The sequence below is a fragment of the Aphidius gifuensis genome, linkage group LG4 (genome assembly GCF_014905175.1).
Source record: "Aphidius gifuensis isolate YNYX2018 linkage group LG4, ASM1490517v1, whole genome shotgun sequence".
Lineage (NCBI taxonomy): Eukaryota > Metazoa > Arthropoda > Insecta > Hymenoptera > Braconidae > Aphidius > Aphidius gifuensis.
Window position 1 is genome coordinate 7536121 of NC_057791.1, and position 22729 is coordinate 7558849.

At 29.0% G+C, this 22729-nt stretch overlaps 3 protein-coding genes and 1 long non-coding RNA gene across 9 annotated transcripts; 1 reads left to right on the top strand and 3 right to left on the bottom strand.

Moving 5' to 3' along the window:
* Positions 1-2182: 2182 nt before the first annotated feature.
* Positions 2183-12599, bottom strand: LOC122854952. Of its 3 annotated transcripts, none has more exons than XM_044155991.1 (4): positions 12301-12599; positions 4405-4573; positions 4117-4283; positions 2183-2337 (listed from the first exon to the last, which is right to left on the bottom strand). In XM_044155991.1, exons 1-4 carry the CDS (start codon positions 12488-12490, stop codon positions 2333-2335), a joined length of 531 nt encoding a protein of 176 aa, XP_044011926.1. In that variant the 5' UTR covers positions 12491-12599; the 3' UTR covers positions 2183-2332. The 3 variants fall into 3 exon arrangements, with proteins under 3 accessions (XP_044011926.1, XP_044011927.1, XP_044011928.1); XM_044155992.1 differs by lacking the exon at positions 12301-12599 and adding an exon at positions 4786-4803; XM_044155993.1 differs by lacking the exon at positions 12301-12599 and having other exon boundaries at positions 4405-4793.
* LOC122854951 lies at positions 5734-10765 on the top strand. Of its 2 annotated transcripts, none has more exons than XM_044155989.1 (4): positions 5734-5840; positions 5925-6109; positions 6679-6947; positions 7037-10765. In XM_044155989.1, exon 4 carries the CDS (start codon positions 8269-8271, stop codon positions 10723-10725), a length of 2457 nt encoding a protein of 818 aa, XP_044011924.1. In that variant the 5' UTR covers positions 5734-5840; positions 5925-6109; positions 6679-6947; positions 7037-8268; the 3' UTR covers positions 10726-10765. The 2 variants fall into 2 exon arrangements, with proteins under 2 accessions (XP_044011924.1, XP_044011925.1); XM_044155990.1 differs by having other exon boundaries at positions 7037-8726.
* A 626-nt stretch (positions 12600-13225) lies between the features above and the next one.
* LOC122854953 lies at positions 13226-15952 on the bottom strand. The gene is made up of 3 exons (XR_006374015.1): positions 15528-15952; positions 14186-14535; positions 13226-13320 (listed from the first exon to the last, which is right to left on the bottom strand). It is a non-coding gene; the product is annotated as an uncharacterized LOC122854953 (long non-coding RNA).
* Positions 15953-18413: 2461 nt separating this feature from the next.
* Positions 18414-20703, bottom strand: LOC122854958. Of its 3 annotated transcripts, none has more exons than XR_006374019.1 (5): positions 20539-20703; positions 20402-20451; positions 19901-20337; positions 19014-19773; positions 18414-18942 (listed from the first exon to the last, which is right to left on the bottom strand). XR_006374019.1 is itself a non-coding variant. In XM_044155997.1 (5 exons), exons 3-5 carry the CDS (start codon positions 20257-20259, stop codon positions 19703-19705), a joined length of 327 nt encoding a protein of 108 aa, XP_044011932.1. In that variant the 5' UTR covers positions 20260-20337; positions 20402-20451; positions 20539-20703; the 3' UTR covers positions 18414-19702. The 3 variants fall into 3 exon arrangements, 2 of the variants coding, with proteins under 2 accessions (XP_044011932.1, XP_044011934.1); XM_044155997.1 differs by having other exon boundaries at positions 18414-19773; positions 19901-20098; positions 20202-20337; XM_044155999.1 differs by having other exon boundaries at positions 18414-19773; positions 19901-20098; positions 20202-20337; positions 20402-20471.
* Between the last annotated feature and the right edge of the window lie 2026 nt (positions 20704-22729).

Sequence of the window (22729 nt, forward strand, 5' to 3'; positions counted from 1 at the left end):
TTTTCAATTATTTCTCTTTTTATATTTTTAATATAAAATAATTAAATTCATTTTTTCCTTACTATGCATATTTCTCTCTTCATATATTTTGAATAGAAAATAATTAAATGTTTTCGTTTTTAACACGTGCGGTCATTTGTAGCTGCATTGTCTCATCTATGCATTGAGATTCATTTTTCCTTACTATGCACATTTTTATTTCTCTCTTCTTCTATTTTAAATATAAAATAATTGAATGTTTTTTTTCATCTTCCCGTTCTTCGACCTCCGGACAATATTGTTGCTTTCTTTTTTCATTTATTAGCTGCATTGTCTTAATCATGTATCGAGATTCATTTTTTCGCTTACTTTGCGTATTATTATTTCTCTCTTTTTTTATTTTAAATATAAAATAATAGAATAATTTTTTCCACTTCCTTTCTTTTTTCTTCAAACAATATATAAATATATTTATTGAATTCATTTTTTTTTGTCAATCTTGTGTCATTAGTCAGTGGTCAGTTGATCTCGCGGCAACTACTTCCTCCTGATTATTAAAAAAATTATATATTAAAAAATGTATTCTATCGAAAGGTGTGAGAAGCTTGTTAACATTTTAAGTGCGGGTTATTCATCTGCAAATACTATTGAAAATATTGATCGATTGATCAAATGGGGTAGTGTAAATGTAAAACTATTGAATAAATTTTTGAAAAATTCAGCTGATTCAGTCGGTTTAAAAAAAGAATACAACTAGTCGTAGTTAGACTTACAACTATAGTTGAAAAGCTGCAAGTGAAAAGAGAAAAGACATTACATCATGGTGCTGGTATGAGTACTCATCATGATGAACCAACATTGCATGACAGAGTAAAATGGAATGACTTGGAGAATATTTTTAAAGGAAATATCATAACTAGAAGTGTAACAAATCTTTATCATATAGGGATTGAAATTTTTTTGAGAGATGCTCAAACTGTTGTCAGCAAAAAACTACAGCTTTTTTGAAAAAAAAAATCTCAAGGTGAATTCATGCTTACATTGTGAATATGAGGTTCTTAAAGATGATAAAGAAGTTAGAGAAATTAAGTCATTTAATACGAAAAATGCTGTTATACTACCAACAACAAATCTCGATGACTGGTTCGATGAATATTTTTATGATTCTATATTGAAAAAAATTGAGGAATTTAATCTTGGTATTTCTGGTTGGAGCTTGAAAAAAATTCAGAGCATCATCTTTACTGTATGCAAATATCAACCGTTGCGTGGTGGTGATTCGACATTTGTACAGATGCCTGATGATATTAAAAAAAAAAGAGCAGTTTTGAATATAGAAAATAAAGATCATTTTTGTTTTTTGTGGTGTGTGACTGCAGCTTTACATCCTGTGACTGCAGCTTCGCACTCTGTACAAGAAAATCCTTGTCGTGTGAGTTCATATCCACATTTCAGTACAGTGTTATCATATGATGGAATATCTTTTCCAATAAAATTGCGAGACATACCAAAATTTGAAATACTCAACAATTTGAAAATAAATGTTTACGCAATTGTTTCAAATAATCCGAAAAAAAGTATTATTGCTCCTTGAGGGGGGGGACATTTGCACCGGATTTTATATTTAGTAGCAAGCCGCTCTGGTGTTAACATTATAGTCTATGGCACAAAAAAAAGAAGGGAGGGGATGAACTTAAGATTGCTTAAGAATTTAAGATAATAACAAAAAACAAAATAATATCGCGAAAATGAAAATTACCAATGCTAAAGTTACCAATATTAAAAGCACCAATAACAAACCACCAATATTAGAATCACCAATAACAAACCACCAATATTAAAACCACCAATAACAAACCACCAATATTAAAACCACCAATAATGAAAATCACCAATGAATTGGTTAAAAATTGATGTATTCTGAAGCGAAATTTTAGATGTGGCATATTTTACCTCCAAAGATAGAGCCACGAAGTATGCGGACACCTTTTTCCCTATCTAAATACATGTAAACAGAGTGTCCGTTTCAGGCCACTCTCCTCTCATACTGTTGTATAAATTATAAGGATATTTTATTATAACATTATTATTAATATATTATTATCATTAAAATAATTGGTACCAAATTATCTTTATTTAAAATTATTTTAAATTTAACATTTTATTATTAAATACAATTTTTATTAAATGTCTCTTTTAATTTTTGAAATTTTTAAATTTTTTTATCAAATACAATACAATCGTAAATTTATTAAAGATTTAATTTTTCTTGATGAGTTTTGATGCTGGAATACTGATGAGTTTGTACATTTTTCCATGTACTTCCATGTATGAAATTGGTTCGATTCCTGAATTAATCTAGAAATAAATGATATATAATTAATTTTAAGTTTTTTTTTTGTCAAAATCATTTTTCGAAGCTTCGAATTAATTTCCTCCATGCATTTTCAATAGGTGCTTTCTTTTGGTGGTTTATTTTTTTTCTAATTCATTTTTGAGCATGCGCAGTTGAATGCGCAAACAGCAAAAAGTCAGTTTGGAACAGCGTGGTACATGAGGAGCTGGATTAGTTATGTTAGGTGCTTTCTTTTGTATATTTATTTTTTTTCACTTTGATGCGCATGATCATGCACATGCGCCTGTCATGCAAACTTGATGAAAGAACAGTGGCGTCAAACAAATAATTCTTAAAAAATAAGAATTGCAACATGGCTGATCCAGCCCCTCATGTCCTACGCTGTTGCAAATTGACTTTATGCTGACTGCGCATTCGATTACGCATGCGTAAAAATAAACAGGAAAAAAAATAAATACACAAAAGAAAGCACCTGTTTTGATTCCTGCTTTTTGAGAATTACTTGTACGACGCCATTGTGCTCTCCACAAGTTTGCATAATATGCGCATGTGTATGATCATGCGCATTGAAGTGAAAAAAAATAAACCACCGAAAGAAAACACCTTATGGAAAATTGTTATTTTGAGTTTCACGTTGCACCAAACTTTGTGGATCATGTAAAGTCATACTGTATCAAAGAATATTTGATGTAGTATGATTTCATTATGATGCAACAAAAATTACTGTGAGCAAACTAAAATTACAGAGTCTGCATGAAGTTTGTTAAATTGACTTCGAAAAAAAAAAGTTATAAAGGTATAGATGTCAAAAACTACAAAAAAACATCTTAGTAAATAGGTGAAGAGGACATATTGTAAATTATTATCGACATAGTAATAGTAACTACTTGTTTTTTTGGAATTTGAACGGAATCAACTGTTTAAAGAGGACGCTTTCGGCTTTGGTTTACTGCTGGTGCTGGAGTATTGCTTGCTTCTTCTAGTGGGATTGAAGAGGTTGAAGGAATCGGAAAAGGAATATAACTCCATGGTTTCTTTTGAGTCTTTTCGGAGTTTGTAGTTGGACATGACTTTCCTATTATTATAATAATAGTAATAGTAATAATAACAATAATAATAATAATAATAATGTCCGTTCAGTAATCATCCTTTTTCTGGATCTTCAAGATAGCTTGTTTTACTTATTCAAGTTTTTGAGCCCCGATTATACGTATTTTAAAAAAGTAAACAGAAAAAAATCATTCAAACTAAGCTTGTAATTATATGAAATTTTTTTTAATTGGTAAATCATCAACTGGTGTATTTGCTGCCATCTTGAAGATCCAAAAAAATTATAATTACTGAACGAGCTTCTATATTCTTGACCAGAACATGCGCAGTCACAGATCGTCACTGCGTTCTGGGGGACGTTCCACAAATCACTCGGAAACTCGAAAGCAGCGCGGTAGACGAAAAAATATAGTGATAAAATAAACTTAAAAGTAACTAGAGGTTACTGTAGATATTGTGAACAACAAAAACAGCTATATTGCTTATGCCATTTACTTTTGTTGCTTATTACAGTTGTGAAAAGTATTTTTATAATTATTATTAATAATTAAACAATAATAATTTATTGTTTTGTGCCTATAAAAATACATGAACAAAAAATCATGTCTACCACAACAAAATATCAAAAATTTTCTATGATCACAATCTTGAACTTCCGGGTTTTCGAGTGATTTTTAGAACGTCCCCCTGAATATTTTATAAGATTTAAAATACATATTAACTCGAGTTACCTGTATATTCATCGTCTGATTCATCAGAAAAAGCATCCACTGCCGCAGCCACACTATCGAATTTCAATTGACCGGATATTTGACCTTTTGTTGTTCGCCTTTCTTTTTTAATTGCCTCTTTATCTTCTGGTGAACAGATTTCAAAGAGAAATTCAGCTACAGTTATTCTAAAAATATCAATTAGACAAATATCAGTGAGGCTGACTGAATTACTTTTTACTTATCAAAGGGTGCATTCCTTTAATAAAAATTTTATTAAAGGAATGCACTCTATGTTTGATGTAATACCTTTTTGCAATCAACTTCTTTTCAGCCTCGCTTATATTTTTGTATTTGGCATCTTTTTCAATTGCCCTCTTAGCTGCAGAACATTTTCTCATTTCCTTGTTGGAATCCATCATTTTCGTATATCTGCCGGCTTGGATTCCAACGTTGGTTATTTCCGATTGCAGTTTTTCTAAGAAAAAATTTTTATTGCAATATTATTCAAGGCACTGCCATTCTTTTTAAGATAAATAAGTGCGTCTACGCATGCGCTGATGTCCATCACGTTCAGAAAGTCTTATTTTCTTGGATCTTCAAGATGGCGGACATCAGTGCCTATCTAAATTGCTGGCCTGAATCACCGCCATCTTGAAGATCCGAAAAAATAAGATTTTCTAAACGGACCACAGGGGTGCATTCCTTTAATAAAAAATTTTTTTTCGTTTTGCAATTTCGCCCTGTAATACCGGCCAAAATTTTACAGAAAAAAGCTGTTTTTTGTAGTGGCAGTACTGGCACATGACATTATTTTTTTTTTGGCTCCCAATTATTAGATGCACGGAGAGAAATATTCAACAAAAATTGTGGTTCTGGTACAACAATTTGGTGGCAAGATGCAAGCTTCTTTTTTTTTATTTGTTTTTCTTATAAAACTTGTTAAATGTTTTATATTTTTTATTTTGTAGGTTTATAATTTTTATTGAACGGTACAACAATTTTTATTGGACTACATTTTTCAATTAACCGTATTACAAATTTTATTATCTGTTTTATAATTTTCATTTTCTTGTTTTATAATTTTTATTTCCAATCTAATATTTTTTGTTTCAAGGATAATAATTTTTGTTAAACGGTACAACAATTTTTGTGGTTCAACAAAATTTGTAAACTGTGTAAGAATATTTGTTTTAAATCACAACAATTTTTATGGTTCTGGAACCACAATTATTGGCAGCTAGCAACAGATGACACACAAATACGTTTGGAGGGGATGTTTCGTTGTGTGAGTTATTTCTGTTGGCTGTTCAAACTAGTTGAGACTTGTCAATGACGAAAACAAAAAAAAAACGAAATTGTCGGTGAAATCTTCAACAATTATCATTTACTTATTTATATTTATGTACAATTGTGAATTTTAATTTGACCAGTGTGATAATTTGTATAGAATTATTTCATTAATCTTATATTGGTAAGTAGATTATTATTTTAATTTATTGGATGTTTATTCATTACATAACCTTTCTTTTTTAAATTAACAATTTTTTTTTTTTTTTTCCAGTGTCAATTATGGTATGATTTTTTTTATTGAACTTCGAAAAATTCTTGCTTGATAACATAATGAAGATAATTTAAAATAAATCCTGAAAAGGATAGTCAAATATCAAGATAATAATAATCGTTATTTTTTTTTGTGGTAGGACGAGAATCAATTTTTTGCACGTCCTGAAATTCAAAATAATGTAAGTTTATAAATCCATGTTAATTGATTTCACGTTTCATTGTATATTTAATAATTTTTAATTAATAAAATATATGTATTTTAGTCTGTTTATGAAACGTTGATGAAAACGTCTGATGGTAAAAGTGTTTTTAAATTTTACATTCGTAATGGGTCTCTTGATAAAAATACAAGGAATCTAATGGTTCGACTTATCATTGATAATGAAAAAAATCGTCAGTTTGATCCAATTTATCAACAAGGACAACCAAGGCGTCTAAAATCATTTAGGTAAGCATGCTAAATGTTGAAACAATACTTGTCTTTTGTATCAAAATAATTTATCAATTCATTTAAAAAAGTAAATTTTCATGCTTGAACTAATTTCAATTATTTATCCAAAAAATAATATTTTTGTTTTATAAATAAGTTTATAAATAAGTTAAATCATATTTTCATTTCCACATTTTTAAATTTTATTATCACTTAATTAACCATTCAGCATGACCAGTTATTGTATGTATTGTATATATGTATAAAGCCTGTTGGAGGACATGTACGACATAAACAACATCAATTACATGAGTTTTTTTTTTTTTTAAACTAATTTCACATTTTTTTTTTCATTAATAAGATTGTTGGTAGATATATGCACTTGAGAATGCTTCTTTTTCTTAGATGCATATAGATTTATTATTATTTATTATTAAAAAAAAAAATGTATTTTCATTTTCACAGTAGTAAATTTATTTAAGCATGCTAGATGTTTATTTTTGTACCACTTAATTGTCTTTTCTCTGTTACTTTTTTTTAATTCATTTAAAAATGTAGATCATGATTAATTAATAATTTTTTTACAGTATTTCAAAAGAACAATTCAATACGTGGTCAGATGAAGCAGTTATTCTTTTCCCTGGCACATCAAAGACAGCATTATATACTCCATATCGCTCTCATAGAGTACAAGAATCAATGCCAGATGGACAAATAGTTAAACGAGTCCAAAAAATAAAAGCTAGTGGATCTTTCGTTAATCATCTTTCATATACTCAAGGACAATTAAAAGAGAAGCATTTAACAACAGATCCTTGGCAGCACATTGAAGCTCCTGTTGTGAGAGATGCTAATGGTAAATTAGTTATTTATAGCCAAAATTTTGTACATTGATTTTTTATTATTAATGTTTAAAAATATTAATTTTTTTTTCTTTTTCAACAGAAGAAGAACAAACAGCTGTAGACTGGTTGTCTCATCATTTGGATCCAGATGATCAAGTGAAAATAAAGTGGGATCAATCTTTTGGAATTAGACAGCAAAAACTGAAAAGTGGTAATTATCAATTGCACGAGTATTACAAAGATTTTCCTTGCTTGGAAGTAGCAATTGGTGCAGAATTACTGTCATCAGATTTTAACAAAATTTACCCTGATGCTGCTGATAAATTATTTGATAGATGGGAAATCGTACGTCCTGTTTTAATAAATTATTTAAATAGTTGTAAAGATATTACTCAAGCTGACAGCGGTCTGGTACACGCATTGCCAACACTACCCCATCACAACCAAGACGCTATAATTTTTTACTTACTACCATATATCATTCAAGCACCATCATTGAGACTTAAAAAAGGTGAAAAAAACAATAAACTTTCTATAGTTGAACGACGAGCTTTTTTTATGATTCACGTAGAAACTGCTGCAGATATTCAGCCAGCTATTAATCGTCAAAGAAACATACTTTCAAATCATAATTTAACTTTTCAACCCATCCCAGTGTTAGTAGGGCCAATAAATGATATTCAATCGGTTTATGTATATGTTAACGAGACAGTTAATTCAAGTATTTACGTCGTCAATTCTGTTCTTCATGCAATTGATTTAACATTCAAGTTATTTTTCTCGTTGCAATGCAAATTTCCGGAAAAAGCTGATCATTTATGGAATTTTATTCAAAAGGGGCTTTATGAAATAATTTTACCAATAGGAAGTAAATGTAGTAGACAAACATTAGAGTTGCTTGGCCAAGTTGAACATGCAATAACACTTTCAAATGAAAACCATCAACCCAATTAATACTATAACTAGACTGATACGTAATTTATTATTATTATTTTTTTTTGAGTATTGTGTTAACTGTTAAATTTATTTGTTTGTTATTTGATTTCCTTGGAAATCTTAAGAATAATTTAATCTCAAGTTTAAAGTAAATGATAAATAATTTTTTTTTAATTATAGTCGTGAAACATAATTTATTTTATTTTTTTTTGATGAAAAATTTTTTTCGACATGAAAAGCATTAACAAACGTATTTGTTATACAATTTTTTTCAAAATATAATTTCGGAGAAAACTATATTTGTTATCAAGAAATATTAGTTTTAAATTCAATTAGTATTTAGGTGATATTAGTATTATTATCATTCGTATCGTAGTTATTAAAATTGTTATCATTATGTACACTTGTACATTGTGTAACGAGTCATTAAGTGAGTCGAAAACATTTCTTACTCATTTAAAGAATTGTCATTCAAATAAAAATACATTCCCATGTGGGTTTGAGCTGTGTAACAGAGTATTTAACTCATTTAATACAATAAAATCTCATATTTATAGGACACACAAAAAGCGTAATATTAGCACAGTTCAACAGATAAATAAAAAATTAAAAATTGATGATATTGATGCTGTAGTAGCTGATAGTATGACAGCTGATAATAGGAACAATACTCTGGATATTATTGATGCACCATGTCATATTGAAAGCCATGAACAAATACCAACAACAAATAATAATGAATCATTAATTTTAGCAGCGAGATTATATAGTTATGTAGATATGCCGAGAAATAAAACAAGTGAAATAATTAATTTCACATCTGATTATGCCCAAACGTCTTTGCAAAAAATAAAAAAAAATATTATTGATAAATTAAGTATTGACAGTGAAAAGTCAGCTATTTCTAAAATATTTGAAAATTGTACTAATGAATTTAATGAGTTTAAAACAGAGCATAAGGCTTTTAAACGTTTTAAAGAGCTGGGGACTTATATACCACCAGTTTCATATTTAATAGGTAATAGACAAGAATACTATCAAAAACAAAGTAATCAAATTTTAAAAATGATTCAAGTTACAGTTGAATTTATTCCTCTCAGAGATGTTTTTAAAAAATTTTTCGAGCTACCACACGTATATAATGATATGATTAATTACATTCAAGTTTTAAAAGATAGCCCGACAATTAATAGTAATTTTATACAAGGTAATTTATGGCAAAAAATAGTTTCTCATGATGAAAATAAACTTATACTTCCCCTTTTTTTTTATTACGATGATTACGAAAATGATAACCCTTTAGGTAGTCATCGTGGTGTATCTAAGTGTGGGGCTATTTACGTATCATTACCATGTTTGCCTCCACGATACCAAGCAAAACTTGAAAACATATTTTTATTTGTACTTTTTAATACTGTTGACCGGAAATATTTTGAAAATGAAATTATTTTTTCGAGGATAAAAGATGAACTTGAATTTCTTGGAAGCACAGGTATTACAATTAATCACACGTCTGGACCTATCACTATATTTTTTAAATTATCATTAATTCTTGGAGATAATTTAGGCATGCATTATATGCTTGGTTTTACCGAAAGTTTTAGTCAACATAAATTTTGTCGTTTTTGTCAGATTAATAAAAAACAAATAAATTCAGTTTTTTCAGAAAAAAAATGTATTTTAAGAACAAAAAATAGTTATGAATTAGATATTAAAAAAAAAAAACCTAAGTTAACAGGGATTCAAAAAAAAAGTATTTTATTCGGGGTTCATGGTTTCCATCCAATAACAAATGCCTCCGTTGATTATGCACACGATTTGTTAGAAGGTGTATGTCGATATGACATGGCATTAATTTTAAATCATTATATCATTGTAGAAAAATTATTTACACTAGATGAACTTAATAGTCGAATTAAAGGCTTCTATTACGGACTTATAAAAAATAAACCATCCGAAATATTGTTAAAACAAATAACAAAAAAAAAATCAATTATTATGTCTGCTTCAGAAATGTTGACTTTGATTCGACATTTTAGTTTAATTATTGGCCATTATATAAACAAAAATGATAAACTTTGGGAAATATTTTTACTGTTAAAAGATATAATTGATATTTGTACAAGCTATTATCTTGATTGTGACACACATTTAACATTAAGTGAAATAATAACCGACTATTTAACGCTTCGTAATAATTTTTTTCCTAATAGTATGAAACCAAAACATCACTTCTTATTGCATTATCCCAGAGTATTGTTTCTAACTGGATCTTTATCTAGAATATCTACGATTAGATTTGAGGCAAAACATCGTGATGGTAAAAGAACCTCAGCTGTCGCTATCAGTAGGTTAAATGTATGTAAGACGATTGCAATAAAGCATCAACTTCAATTAAACTATAGATTTTTAATGAATGAATCTTGTAAAATGTTAATTTATAATAAAAATTTAGTTAGGACATTTCTCATTGATGAAATTAGTAGTTGCTTGAAAATTCAAGAATATTTGTATCCATTAAGTGATCCAATCACTAAATTGATATCAAAAGTTAAAGAGTTAACTTGGGATGGTATGCTAATAAAAGACCAATGTGTTGTTGTGACTGCATCAGAAGAAGGACCAGTATTCTTTGAAGTCAATCATATTATTCTTGGAGAGAATAATAATTTTATATTAATCGTTAAATTGTTACCCGATGTTTTTTATGATTTACATACCCAAGCGTATAAATTATTAACTTATCGTTATCAATGGAAAATTCTAACGCAAAATGATTTATATAGTTGTAATATTAGCTACATTGTACGTGCATTTGGAGGGCATAGATTTATAATGAAAAACTGGTGGTAAAAACGTAATTTAAATAGAAGTAAGTTAAAATAAGATTCTAAAAAATGTAAAGCTTCATGTAACAGTAATAAAAAAGACTTGCCATATATAAATTGCATTAATTATCAATTAATTACTAATTATTAATAATTTTTTTTTTATTTAAAGAGTTTATTAATATTTATTTAGGTGGAAGACATATTTTATTCATTTGGTAAGAATTTTTGTTAAAAGTTGAATAAATTCAATTGTTATTGTACAATAAATTTTATTAAAAAACCAAGAAATTTTGTTTAATTCACAAGAATTTTTATTTGAAATCAAATAAATGTTATTTGTGCTGTGCAACAATTTTTATACGAAATAAGAACAAATTTTGTTCACTTTATCAGAATTTTTATTTGAGAAAGAACAAAATTTGTGTATTGTATGAGAATTTTTATTGAAAGTTATATAGATTTTAATATGTGTCCAATAGATTCTGTTGTACAGAACCATAATTTTTGTGTCCCCGGGAACCATAAAATTTGTGGGTCGGTAAAACAAATTTTGATGTTGACCACAACAAATTTTATTGGATTGACATCTTGCCACCTTTTTGTGGTTCTGTTCAACAATTTTTAAGTAATTTTTTAACAATTTTTGTTGAATATTTCTCTCCGTGTGGATAACTGTTCAATGTTTATATCAAACTGAAATAAATAAAAAATTGACTCGTTGTGATTGTTTGTTATTGTCACATAGGTCGTACCACACATTATCGTAAACTGTAAAGTCTGGAATATGGCATAGAGAATTTTATCACTTTTGTCGTTGTTTCTGTTTCTAGTTTTTAGTCGGTATTACAGGGCGAAATTGCAAAACGAAAAAAAAATTTTTTATTAAAGGAATGCACCCCAGGTGTTTTCTTTCGGTAGTTTATTTTTGCCTAATTTTTTTTTTTGAGCACGCGCAGTTAAATGCGCAGTCAGCAAAAAGTCAGTTTGCAACAGCGTAAGACATGAGGGTTTTAATTCTTATTTTTGAAAGATTATTTGTTCGACGCCACTGTTTTCTCAACAAGTTTGCATGACAGGCGCATGAAAGTGAAAAAAAATTAATAAACAAAAGAAAGCATGGGGACACTCCAAAAATCACTCGGAAAACCGGAAGCGGCGCAGTGGACGGAAAAATATAATGATAAAACCAACTTAAAAGTAGCTAGAGGTTACTGTAGATATTGTAAACAACAAAAACAGCCATATTGCATATGCCATTTGCTTTTGTTACTTATTACAGGTGTGAAAAGTATTTTTATAATTATTATTAATGATTAAACAATAATAGTTTATTGATTTGTGCCTATAAAAATACATGAACAAAAAATCATGTCTACCACAACAAAATATCAAAAATTTTCTATGATCACAATTTTGAACTTCCGGGTTTCCGAGTGATTTTTGGAACGTCCCCCACCGAATGTATTCGACACAAGTTTGCATAATATGCGCATGCGTATGATCATGTGCATCGAAGTGAAAAAAAATAAACCACCGAAAGAAAATGATTAAGCAAGCACTAAACGCGAGTTAGAACCAAAATAAATAAATAACATACGAAGATATTCCATTACAAACGTGTTAGGAGAACCCAATGTTAATCTTATTTGTTTATTATAAGATTCTACTGAGTTGTTGGTTGTGTTTAATGTTCCAAACACACTGGCTTGTTCCCGGCGGTCTACCCAGTTTTGGAGGTAGTTCAAAAAAGCCAGTAAATTTGGAAACTCAGCCACGTGATACTCCATCCATCGCGCAATTACGTTGACCCCTTCTTGGAATTCTTCAGCTGGTAGAATTACCAGCTTCAAAGCGAAATAATACCCTTCACGGGGACATTTTTTTGAATGTAGAACTTTTGCAGATTCTTTTTTCTTGTTTTTTTTAGTTTTTTTATTTACATCTTTTTTTTTTTTTTTTCCTTGTTGGTCCAATATTTTTGGCCTGGAAATTCTGCACTCCATTTTTTTACAATATTCTAGAAACCGGAACATGATGCAAATCAAACTACTGCAAAGCAAAGCTATACGGAGAGAAATCCAGCAAATATCCCTGTAGTAATATAGTAACAATCATGGCCGACGTCATTTCAGCGATTAATTCCCACTCACTAATAATTATTATACATATATTTGAACATTTAAAGTCTTGAGTTAATGGTATACTTTATGCTAAATCTAACTGTAGTTAATAGGAATTTTTCCTGCTAGATGACACGAATATTTATTGTAAATCGAGTGTGTTTCTAACCTCTTTTAAAAATTCTTACTGTAAACTTCAGTAAAATTTGTATGAGTCTATATAGCATTTTTTGCTGTGGATTTCTCTTCGTGTACTACAAGTTATAATAATAACTTAAAATAAAACTTACCATTGAAGCATGAAATGAGCAACCAATATATCTTACATGCGGAAGTAATTCCGAAATTGCCTTTATCTCAGCCTTTTCAAAGTCCGAAGTGACACTTTCAAGATTAGGCAATCCGCCTGTTAGTTTTTTCAAATTTTCTATGATAAATTTGTAGATATCTGTTTTGGCTCCACTGCAGAGCGCATATGCTAAAGGAATCGTTTCACCCTGAAATTATTAGAGTCGGTTTTCATTCAAAACTTTATATCAAGGTCCGTTCAGAAACTCTCATTTTTTGCGGATCTTCAAGATGGCGGCGATTCAGCCCAGCAATTTAGATAGGGCTCAAACTCACGACAAGCAACATTTTGCTTGTAAACAGGCCGACATAATTCTGAGGGATCTGAGCATGCGCTACACGTAAAACTACAAGGAAAATCGCGTCAACTAGGAATATATCACTATAGTTTTATGAGAATTAGAACGGCCATGTTTACAAGTTTGACACAACCCAGCTTGTTGCGCATGCTCAGTCCATTTTACAAGCGAAATGTTGCTTGTCGTGAGTTTGAGCACATAGTCACTGATGTCCGCCATCTTGAAGATCCGAAAAAATGATAGGCAGCGTTCTTTCGTCAATGTTTTTTTAGCACTTTTTGACCACGCATTTGCGCAAAAGCTGAAAAAGCACGTGCGTTTTCAAGTGTTTGTAAGTGTATGTAACGCACACATATATACTTTAGAAATTTTACTTGATTCCTCTACTTCTGCGCGACTGCGTGGTCAGAATGCGTGAAAAAGAAACTGGCTAAAGAACGCTGCCAGGGGTCCGTTCAGAAACTCTCATTTGCTGACATTTTGGAGATCCGATAAAATAAGGACTCTAACTCACGACACGCAAACTTTTGCGTTTTTTCATGGCTGCCGAAATTCTAAATGTAAAATCCTATGTATTTCCAATACGACAGCTATATTTACCCGCTCGACAATGTTTAGCGGGTAAACATGGCCGTCGTATTTCCTAAATGCATAGGATTTTCAATTCAAAATTACGGCAGCCATGAAAAAAAGTTTCAGTAGAAAAAATAGTTACCTCTTCAGTCAGTTCACCACAAACTACAAAAAGCTGTCTGGCATTGAAGTACCGATTTTTCTGGTGTCGAGGAATGGCTTTAAAATTTCCATCGATTTGGAGGCAAACCGAGCGTTCTCATAAAATTGATCGACTCGTCACCAGCAAAAAGAATTACTTCCTGGTCATCTTTTGTAATTAAGTGACCCCGATAATATTCATGGCCGGGAACACCAGAAGATTCAGAAGTGTTATACATTTTTCCTAGCTCTGCTATAGTTTTTGGAGTATGACTTAATAATTTGATTTTCTCACGAGTAGCCATCTTCTTTAGAGCTTCTCGAGAACAATTAGTTACTATATCAGGAAATCTAAATAATTGAAATTGATAATAAGAATCAATCAATCAATCAGTCAATCAATCAATCAATCAATCAATCAATCAATCAATCAATGTGTTTTCAAACTGTTAATTTTGAGTAGCATTGGTGACTTTAGTGGACAGGACAAAATTGGTGAATTTTGCGCATTCTATTTTTATATGAATTTTTACTTTTAATTGAAGCATAAGTAATCCCATACGTAATTAATTGTATACAATTAACTAATTATAAGTATAAATAAATATAAATAAAGTAAATATTCTAGCATAGATTAAAAAAAAAAATAAAATACAGGATTGGTGGATTTTAGAAATTGGTGAATTTGTAAAATATAATATTCAAAGTAAATATTCTAGCATGAATGAAAAAAAAAAATTAAAATACAGGATTGGTGGATTTTAGGTAATAGGTGATTTTGTAAAATATACTATTCGAAGTAAATATTCTAGCATAGATAAAAAAAATTAAAATACAGGATTGGTGGATTTTAGAAATTGGTGAATTTGTAAAATATAATATTCAAAGTAAATATTCTAGCATAGATAAAAAAAAAAAAAAATTAAAATACAGGATTGGTGGATTTTAGAAATTGGTGAATTTGTAAAATATAATATTCAAAGTAAATATTCTAGCATAAATGAAAAAAAAAAATTAAAATACAGGATTGATGGATTTTAGATAATAGGTGATTTTGTAAAATATACTATTCGAAGTAAATATTCTAGCATAGATAAAAAAAAATTAAAATACAGGATTGGTGGATTTTAGAAGTTGGTGAATTTGTAAAATATAATATTCAAAGTAAATATTCTAGCATAGATAAAAAAAAAAATAATTAAAATACAGGATTGGTGGATTTTAGAAATTGGTGATTTTATAAAATATATAATTTAAAGTAAATATTCTAGCATAAAAAAAAAAAAGAAAAATACAGAATTGGTGGATTTCAGAAATTAGTGAACATCAAAAAAATTACTCACTCATTTTCAGCTTCTTTCGCAATCTTCGTTGCTGTCAAAAATGATTTTTCTTTCGAAATTAACTTAATACTGTTATGCAATTTTATCTTATTTTCAAACTCATCCGCATCTATTTCACAACTATGTACATGAAAAATCGACTCATCTTTGAAATTCAGATTGATTGAGCCTGAACATCCTCTGACTCGGCATCTGAATGACATAGATGAGACGATGTCTTTTCTATAAAAGTATAATTTATTTTCAAATCTATAATAAGTTGCTTTTTCACTCTGTACTTCCCGAATCCCAGCGATAGTTTTTAAAATACAGTTTCCTTTATCACATTGACTCCTTCGGTGATGATTAAAAAAACAACTGTCCAATCTCTTTTGCCACATTATGTGAAAAAAGTATTTACGGTATATTTACAAGTTGATATAAAAATCAACTACTAAACATTATCAACAAACTAATAACAACAAACTATAGAAATAACGAAGTAATAATACTAAAAACTAATAACAACAAACTAATAACAACTAACTAATAACAACAAACTAATAACAATAAACTAATAACAACAACAAATATTAACAATATGAATATATATAATTTTATTCAGAAAATATTGACACAGAATGTACGCTCTCAAAATTACAATAATTATAATTGACATGAAACAAAAAACACAATTTTCATTTGTTTTCAAATCAAAAAATGGCTTACCGTGGACCGAAAAATGGCTGCGTTTTTTCGTAATCTCAGTTTTTCAAGGGCGCGTCCAAAAAGTCCTAATTCTCATAAAACTAGTGATATATTCCTAGTTGACGTGTTTTTCCTAGTAATTTTATGTGTTGCGCATGCTCAGATCTCTTAGAATTATGTTGACCATGATTACAAGCGAAATGTTGCTTGTCGTCAGTTTGAGCTCATAGGAATTGTAGCCAAAATTGTAGCCAAAAAAATTATGTGGTAAACAACATGGGTTCCTTAGCTACATTTTTTCCTTGGCTACTGCTTTTCCGTAGACATTTTTTTTTAAAATTAATTAATTACATGCATTTAATTTATTAAATGAGTAAAAGTACCAAAGGCAAGCAGTAGCTAAGGAATTAATGAAGGAATTATGAGAAGAAGAAATACCAGAACAAGAACAGGAAGTACAAGAACAAGAACGAGAAATACAAGTATACGAACAAGAAGAAGAACAAGAAGAATTTAGAAAAAAAAAGAAAGAAAAATAAAAAAAAATCCTGTAAAAATAAAATGACCTGTAAAAATAACAATGAAAAACAATAAAAAAACAAGGAAGATGGAGAAGAAATACAAGAACAAGAAGAAGAATAAATACCAGAACAAGAACAGGAAGTACAAGAACAAGAACGAGAAATACAAGTATACGAACAAGAAGAAGAACAAGAAGAATTTAGAAAAAAAAAGAAAGATAAAAAAAAATCCTGTAAAAATAAAAAAACCTGTAAAAATAACAATGAAAAAAAATCAAAAAACAAGGAAGATGGAGAAGAAATACAAGAAGAAGAAATAAAAATACGAGAACAAGAAGAACAAGAATCTAGAAAAAAATTGAAAAAAAAAAAAAAAAAACCTGTGAAAATAAATATAAAATGAACTCAAAAGACAAGGAACAAGAAGAACAACAACAACAAGAAATACAAGAACAAGAAATACAAGAACAAGAAATACAAGAACAAGAGGAAGAATATAGTGAAGAAGTACAGAGAATATGAAAAAAAATCAAAAACTGAAAAAAAGTCATGCAAAAATATAAAAAAATTATTAGACAAGGAAGAAGGAGAAGAAGTACAAATACAAGAGAAGGAATACAGACAATATGAAATTGAAGATGAAGCTTTTGAATTGCAACTAATTAAAGAAAAACTACAAGAAGAAATTAAAAATTTAAAAACAACAAAAGAAGCAGAATATGAAAATATAAAAGAAATGAAGCAAATGAAAGAAGAAATAGAAAGAGAAGTTAAACTGATAAAAGAAAAAGAAGAGAATGATTTTATGATTTTACAGTATAAAAAAGAAAATTTAGAAAAAGATTGCGGCATGCTACAAGAATTAGAAACAGAAGACCTGCAAGAAATCTTCGGATTGAGAAAGATGATAGAAGAAATGAAAGTGCAAATGAAACAATTGGAAAAAAAACAAGATGAAAAAATTAAAGAAAAAAAAACTATAGAAGAAAAACTAAAAAACGAAATTGAAAATTTAAATACAGTGAAAGAGAATGAGTTGAAAGATATTGAAAAAATAAAGAAAATGAAAGAAAAATTGAGAGTGAGGCTAAGCTGATAAAAGAAAACGAAGAGCATGATTTAAAAGTTTTAAAAGAAAAAAAAGAAAACTTAGAAAAAGATTATGGAATGTTAAAAGAATTAGAAGCTGAAAGTATACAAGAAATAACGATATTGAAAGAAGAAATTGAGAATTGAAAAAAAACAAAGAAGCTGAATCCAAAGATATTGAAGAAATGAAAAAGGTGAAAGAAGAAATAAAAGGTCAAATAGAAGATGAAACAATGGACAATACAGAAATGAAAATTGAAGCAAATTCTAAAAAAAATTTTGAAGGAATGAAAAGAAAAAATAAAGGGTCTGACTTGATGATAAATACTAAAAAACCAAAACTTGGGGATGAAAAAAAAATTAATATGGAGAAGATATTTTAAAAATAATAATATATATAATATATATATATATATATATATAATAATATTATATATTAAGTTACAGCTATGTAATATAACATAAAATTAATTAATATTAAAATAAATGATATTAAAATAAATGATATTGTTTTTAAATGATGATTAAATGATGTTGTTTTTAATAAAATATATAATTAAATTATTAATTTAATCTGTAGGTCCTTGAAAAACAGATACAGAATAAATTGGTTCACGAAAATCTCATAAACGAAAAGTTGTATCACAACTTGATGTAACACAAAGACGTTGTGCATGATGAGTTGATACATAAGTAAGTTCTTGATCACACATAGTGTATGAATAATTTCACCAGTTTTAGCACCATAAAGATTTGCAGTACGATCCCATGATGCTGTTACAATTTGTTCAGCACCTGGTAACCTATTAGCAGCCATAACAGCACCAGTATGTCCTAATAATTTACGTACTGGTGTACGTAATGTTGGTAGTTCATCTTGATCACCATTTGTTGCAGTCATTCATGTACGATCAAGTGATATATCCCAATTAACTGCTGCTTGCCAAACATTGAACGACCAATTGAAATTTTCCATATTCCATCTATATGACCACTGTATTGATGTTGCATACTACATGCTACAACTGGATTTTTAAAACTTGATACTATTTTACTTGTTTGAGCTTTCAATTTATTCGATGCTTCTACTTTTTGGCTTGATACTGGCAATGATGTACCTCATAAAAATAAAAATAATAATACCTAAAATATTAGCTGTATTTTAATAAACATATTGTCAATTTATTACCATGCACCAAGTGACTTTTTGGTGGTCCAAGAAATTATTGAAGTCGTATTTTTAGTTAATATAAAATAGATGTTTTTATACATTTATTATTTGATAGACTTTTAATGCAATCTAAAATTTAAAAAACAAAAAAAACGAAAAGTTATTTATTGTTGCGGTTAATTAATCTCTAACTATCAATCTGTTTACATATATTGGTGATGTCAAAACATGTATCAAAAGTAAAATTATAAACCACAATATTAAAGAATCATTTACACCGTTCACTAAAATACACTAAAATATATGAAAATGGTACAAATGACCGTCTGAGTATTTGTTTTTTTTTTTTCATTAACATAACAAGATTATGACTGTAATTTGACTGCTTTACTTCAGTTGTATTTTACTTGTATGTATACTTGTAAGTTCTATGTACAGCAAACAGTTATAATCCCATACATAAAAAAAATATCATCGATCACAATTTAATAATAATAATAGTATTATATCGTTGACTCGATTAATGGTTATTATTTTTTTTTATCACTTATTTGTGGGGGGGGGGGGGTTTCACTGGTAAAATCATTCTAAGCTTCGTCCTCTGAGTTATCAAAACTCTTTTGAAGTTCAATCCAAAATGGTGGATTAAGTAGGCAATCGACAGCTTTAACATGACCAATCGACTCTGTCTTATTTGTGCAGCTATGCTATGCCAAAAAACCATTGTCTAATATGATTTTCTCTTCGTGAAGTTGATGAATTATAAACCCTCCAAAACCTTGAATCAAACAATAAACAAATATGCCATTAAATGATTAATATAAAATTCAAAATCATCAAGGTCTGTTGTGATTCGACAACCGGCCTGATCACCAGATGATTGTAGAAAAACAAATAATATTTACTTGAAAGATTTCTGTATTTATGCATGACATCACTCATGGCGTATAGACATTGTAATTCTGATTTTAAATTAGAATCAATATAATGTCTCATAATATGTAAAAGATGTATAACCTTCATACGATCACGTTGATAAGGTGTCATCGCACCATAAAAATATCTTGAATCTTCTACTGGCTCAATAGCTGATTCTAAAATTGCTGTAAACAGTGTTTTGATAAATTTTCGTTTTCTTGATTTTTCTTCACCAACATTTTCTGTTGATTTGGTGGATCTTTTACACCAAATGTTGTAAAAATTAACCTTCCCTTTCTGCTAATGATCTCAGTAATTCACCACCAAGTTTACCAACAAAACCCATATTTTTTAATACTGATATTAATTCTTTGATTTGGTATTAATTCTTTGATTGGAAGTGCATAAAAAATTACTAGTGGCTCTAGAACACAATTATTAAAATTATTTATATATTTCCTTGTTGATAAAAATTAAAAAAAAATTACTCAATAATTCAGCCCTGTTCGTCCAGAATGTATCATTTATTTTATCATATCTGTTGATAAAAAAAAAAACCTTTGAACTTTAGTTGTTGGCAGTTAACATCAATAGCAATTAATTATTTATTTAATACTCTACTTACTCTGATGAATAAATTTAATTCACAAAATTTAATCCAACTGCATGCAACTTTGTTTTGTTGTCAAGTAGAAATTTAATAAAATAATAAAAAAAACATGAATTGTCAAATCACAAATTCTCTTAGCAACACAACATAACAGCTGTGATAAGTGATAACCTAGGTGATTTTTTTGTTGTTGTTTACTCTCTCCCCTCTAAATAAAAGAAAAAGAAAAAAAAAAACTACTCGCGCATGCGCGTATAGCACCGAAAAATTCTCTGAATATCATTTTCAAAAATGTCAAAGTTATATTTTTATATTTATAAAAATTTATAAAGAAATAAAAATAATATAGGAATTCCGCTTAAGCGTGATAAATTTAAATTTACAAGATTATATTTTTAATCCATCATTATGTTTTGCAATATTTTTAAGCAATTATGAAACTACTTGAGTATACATTCATTGAAACTACAGGTAAGCTCACTATAACTATTAAGTTTATAAATTCACAAACTATTTGAAACAACTTTCTGATCAATATTGACTCTTTTATTTTACTATGATTTACATTTAATCACCGGTGACAAAGTATTCAATTGATGACAGAAAAATGAGATTGACAATAAACAAGCCAATAGTAATATGAAACATTTTTTGAACGTTAAATATTTCGTGTTTTTTTTGTATTCTTTTTTATTTTGAGATATGTAATTAGCAATCAATTTTTTAAAACCGCGAAAATACCCGGCGGAAAGATTTTTCCGGTATTACTCTGGCTTTCTCCGGCATTACTCTGTTTTTGGCCCATTCCCTAAGAAATTACTCCGGCATGAGATCACTAACGGCAAAAATACATGAGGTCACTGCCGGAGAAATTACTCCGGCATGAGATCAATGATGGAGTTTTTTTTCCTTCTTTGATCTCATGCCAGAATAATTTTTCTGGCACTAATTTCATGCCAACGAAATTATTCCAGTATCAATCTCATGCCGGAGTAATTTCTCCGACCATAGGCCGAAAACGGAGTAATGCTGGAGAAATATTTCCACCAAGTTACTGAAAATTTTGGTCACATTTAGTGATTTAAGGTCTTGCTAAGTCTTGCTGCGAGAACTTGCATGTGAACACATTCTCCGAGAATAGTACTGCTCATGAACACAGCAAGTCGCTCCATACTGGATGAAACATGAAACTTTTTATGCTGGAATATTGGTAGTTGGGATATTGGTGATTGGTTGTTTTAATATTGGTAATTTTATTATTGGTGATTAGTAGCTTTGATATTGGTGATTGGTAGTTTTGATATTGGTGATTAGTGGTTTTCATATTGGTGATTGGTGGTTTTCACATTGGTTACTATCAAACATAGATATATTTTTTTTTGAGGACATTTTTCGTATCTATAAAACTAAAACTAATTTTCTAAAGTAAAATTATCTTTATTTCAAAATTATCTTACAATTTATGTTTCTTCCCCACTTTTTTACTTTCACCATAGACTACCACCATAGAAGATTGTTGACTCACTTGTAATTCTCAAGGTCATCCGGTGCAAATGTCCCTCCCAGTCAAACGATTCATCTGTTGGCAGTCGATAAAAACGGAAATGATAATAAAAAAAAAAATGTTACCAATACTAATGACAGTATATTTGATGATGAATGTTTTTCGGCTGACGACGATGATGATGATAATGATGACGATGACGACAATAAAATAGAAGTTGATGAAGAAAATGAATATGAAAATTATGTTCAAAAGCAGTAAAAAAGGAAAAAAAATTTTCCATTTTGCATTAATTAAAAATTTATCACGCTTGGTAGGCTCACAAGTCAGCAAGGCTCATTGTCGTTTATATATTTGTGATAGATGTCGAAATCATTTCTCGTCAGAGCTTTATTTGAACAGACATTTGGCTGACTGTTGTCAAATTAATCATGCACGGATGATTATGCCAAGAAAAGATTCCAATATACTGAAATTTAAAAATCATCGGTATAGAGAACTTGTACCTTTTGTCGTCTATGCTGATTTGGAGTGTATTTTAAAACCGATTGATAATACCGACTCTGAAGAACATATTCCACACAGTGCTGCGTACTATGTTAAATGTACTTATGATAATACATTATCATTCTACAGAATGAATCGTAGTGAGAATTGTATTGAATGGTTTATTGGAGAATTGGAAAAATTAGCTCACCAGGT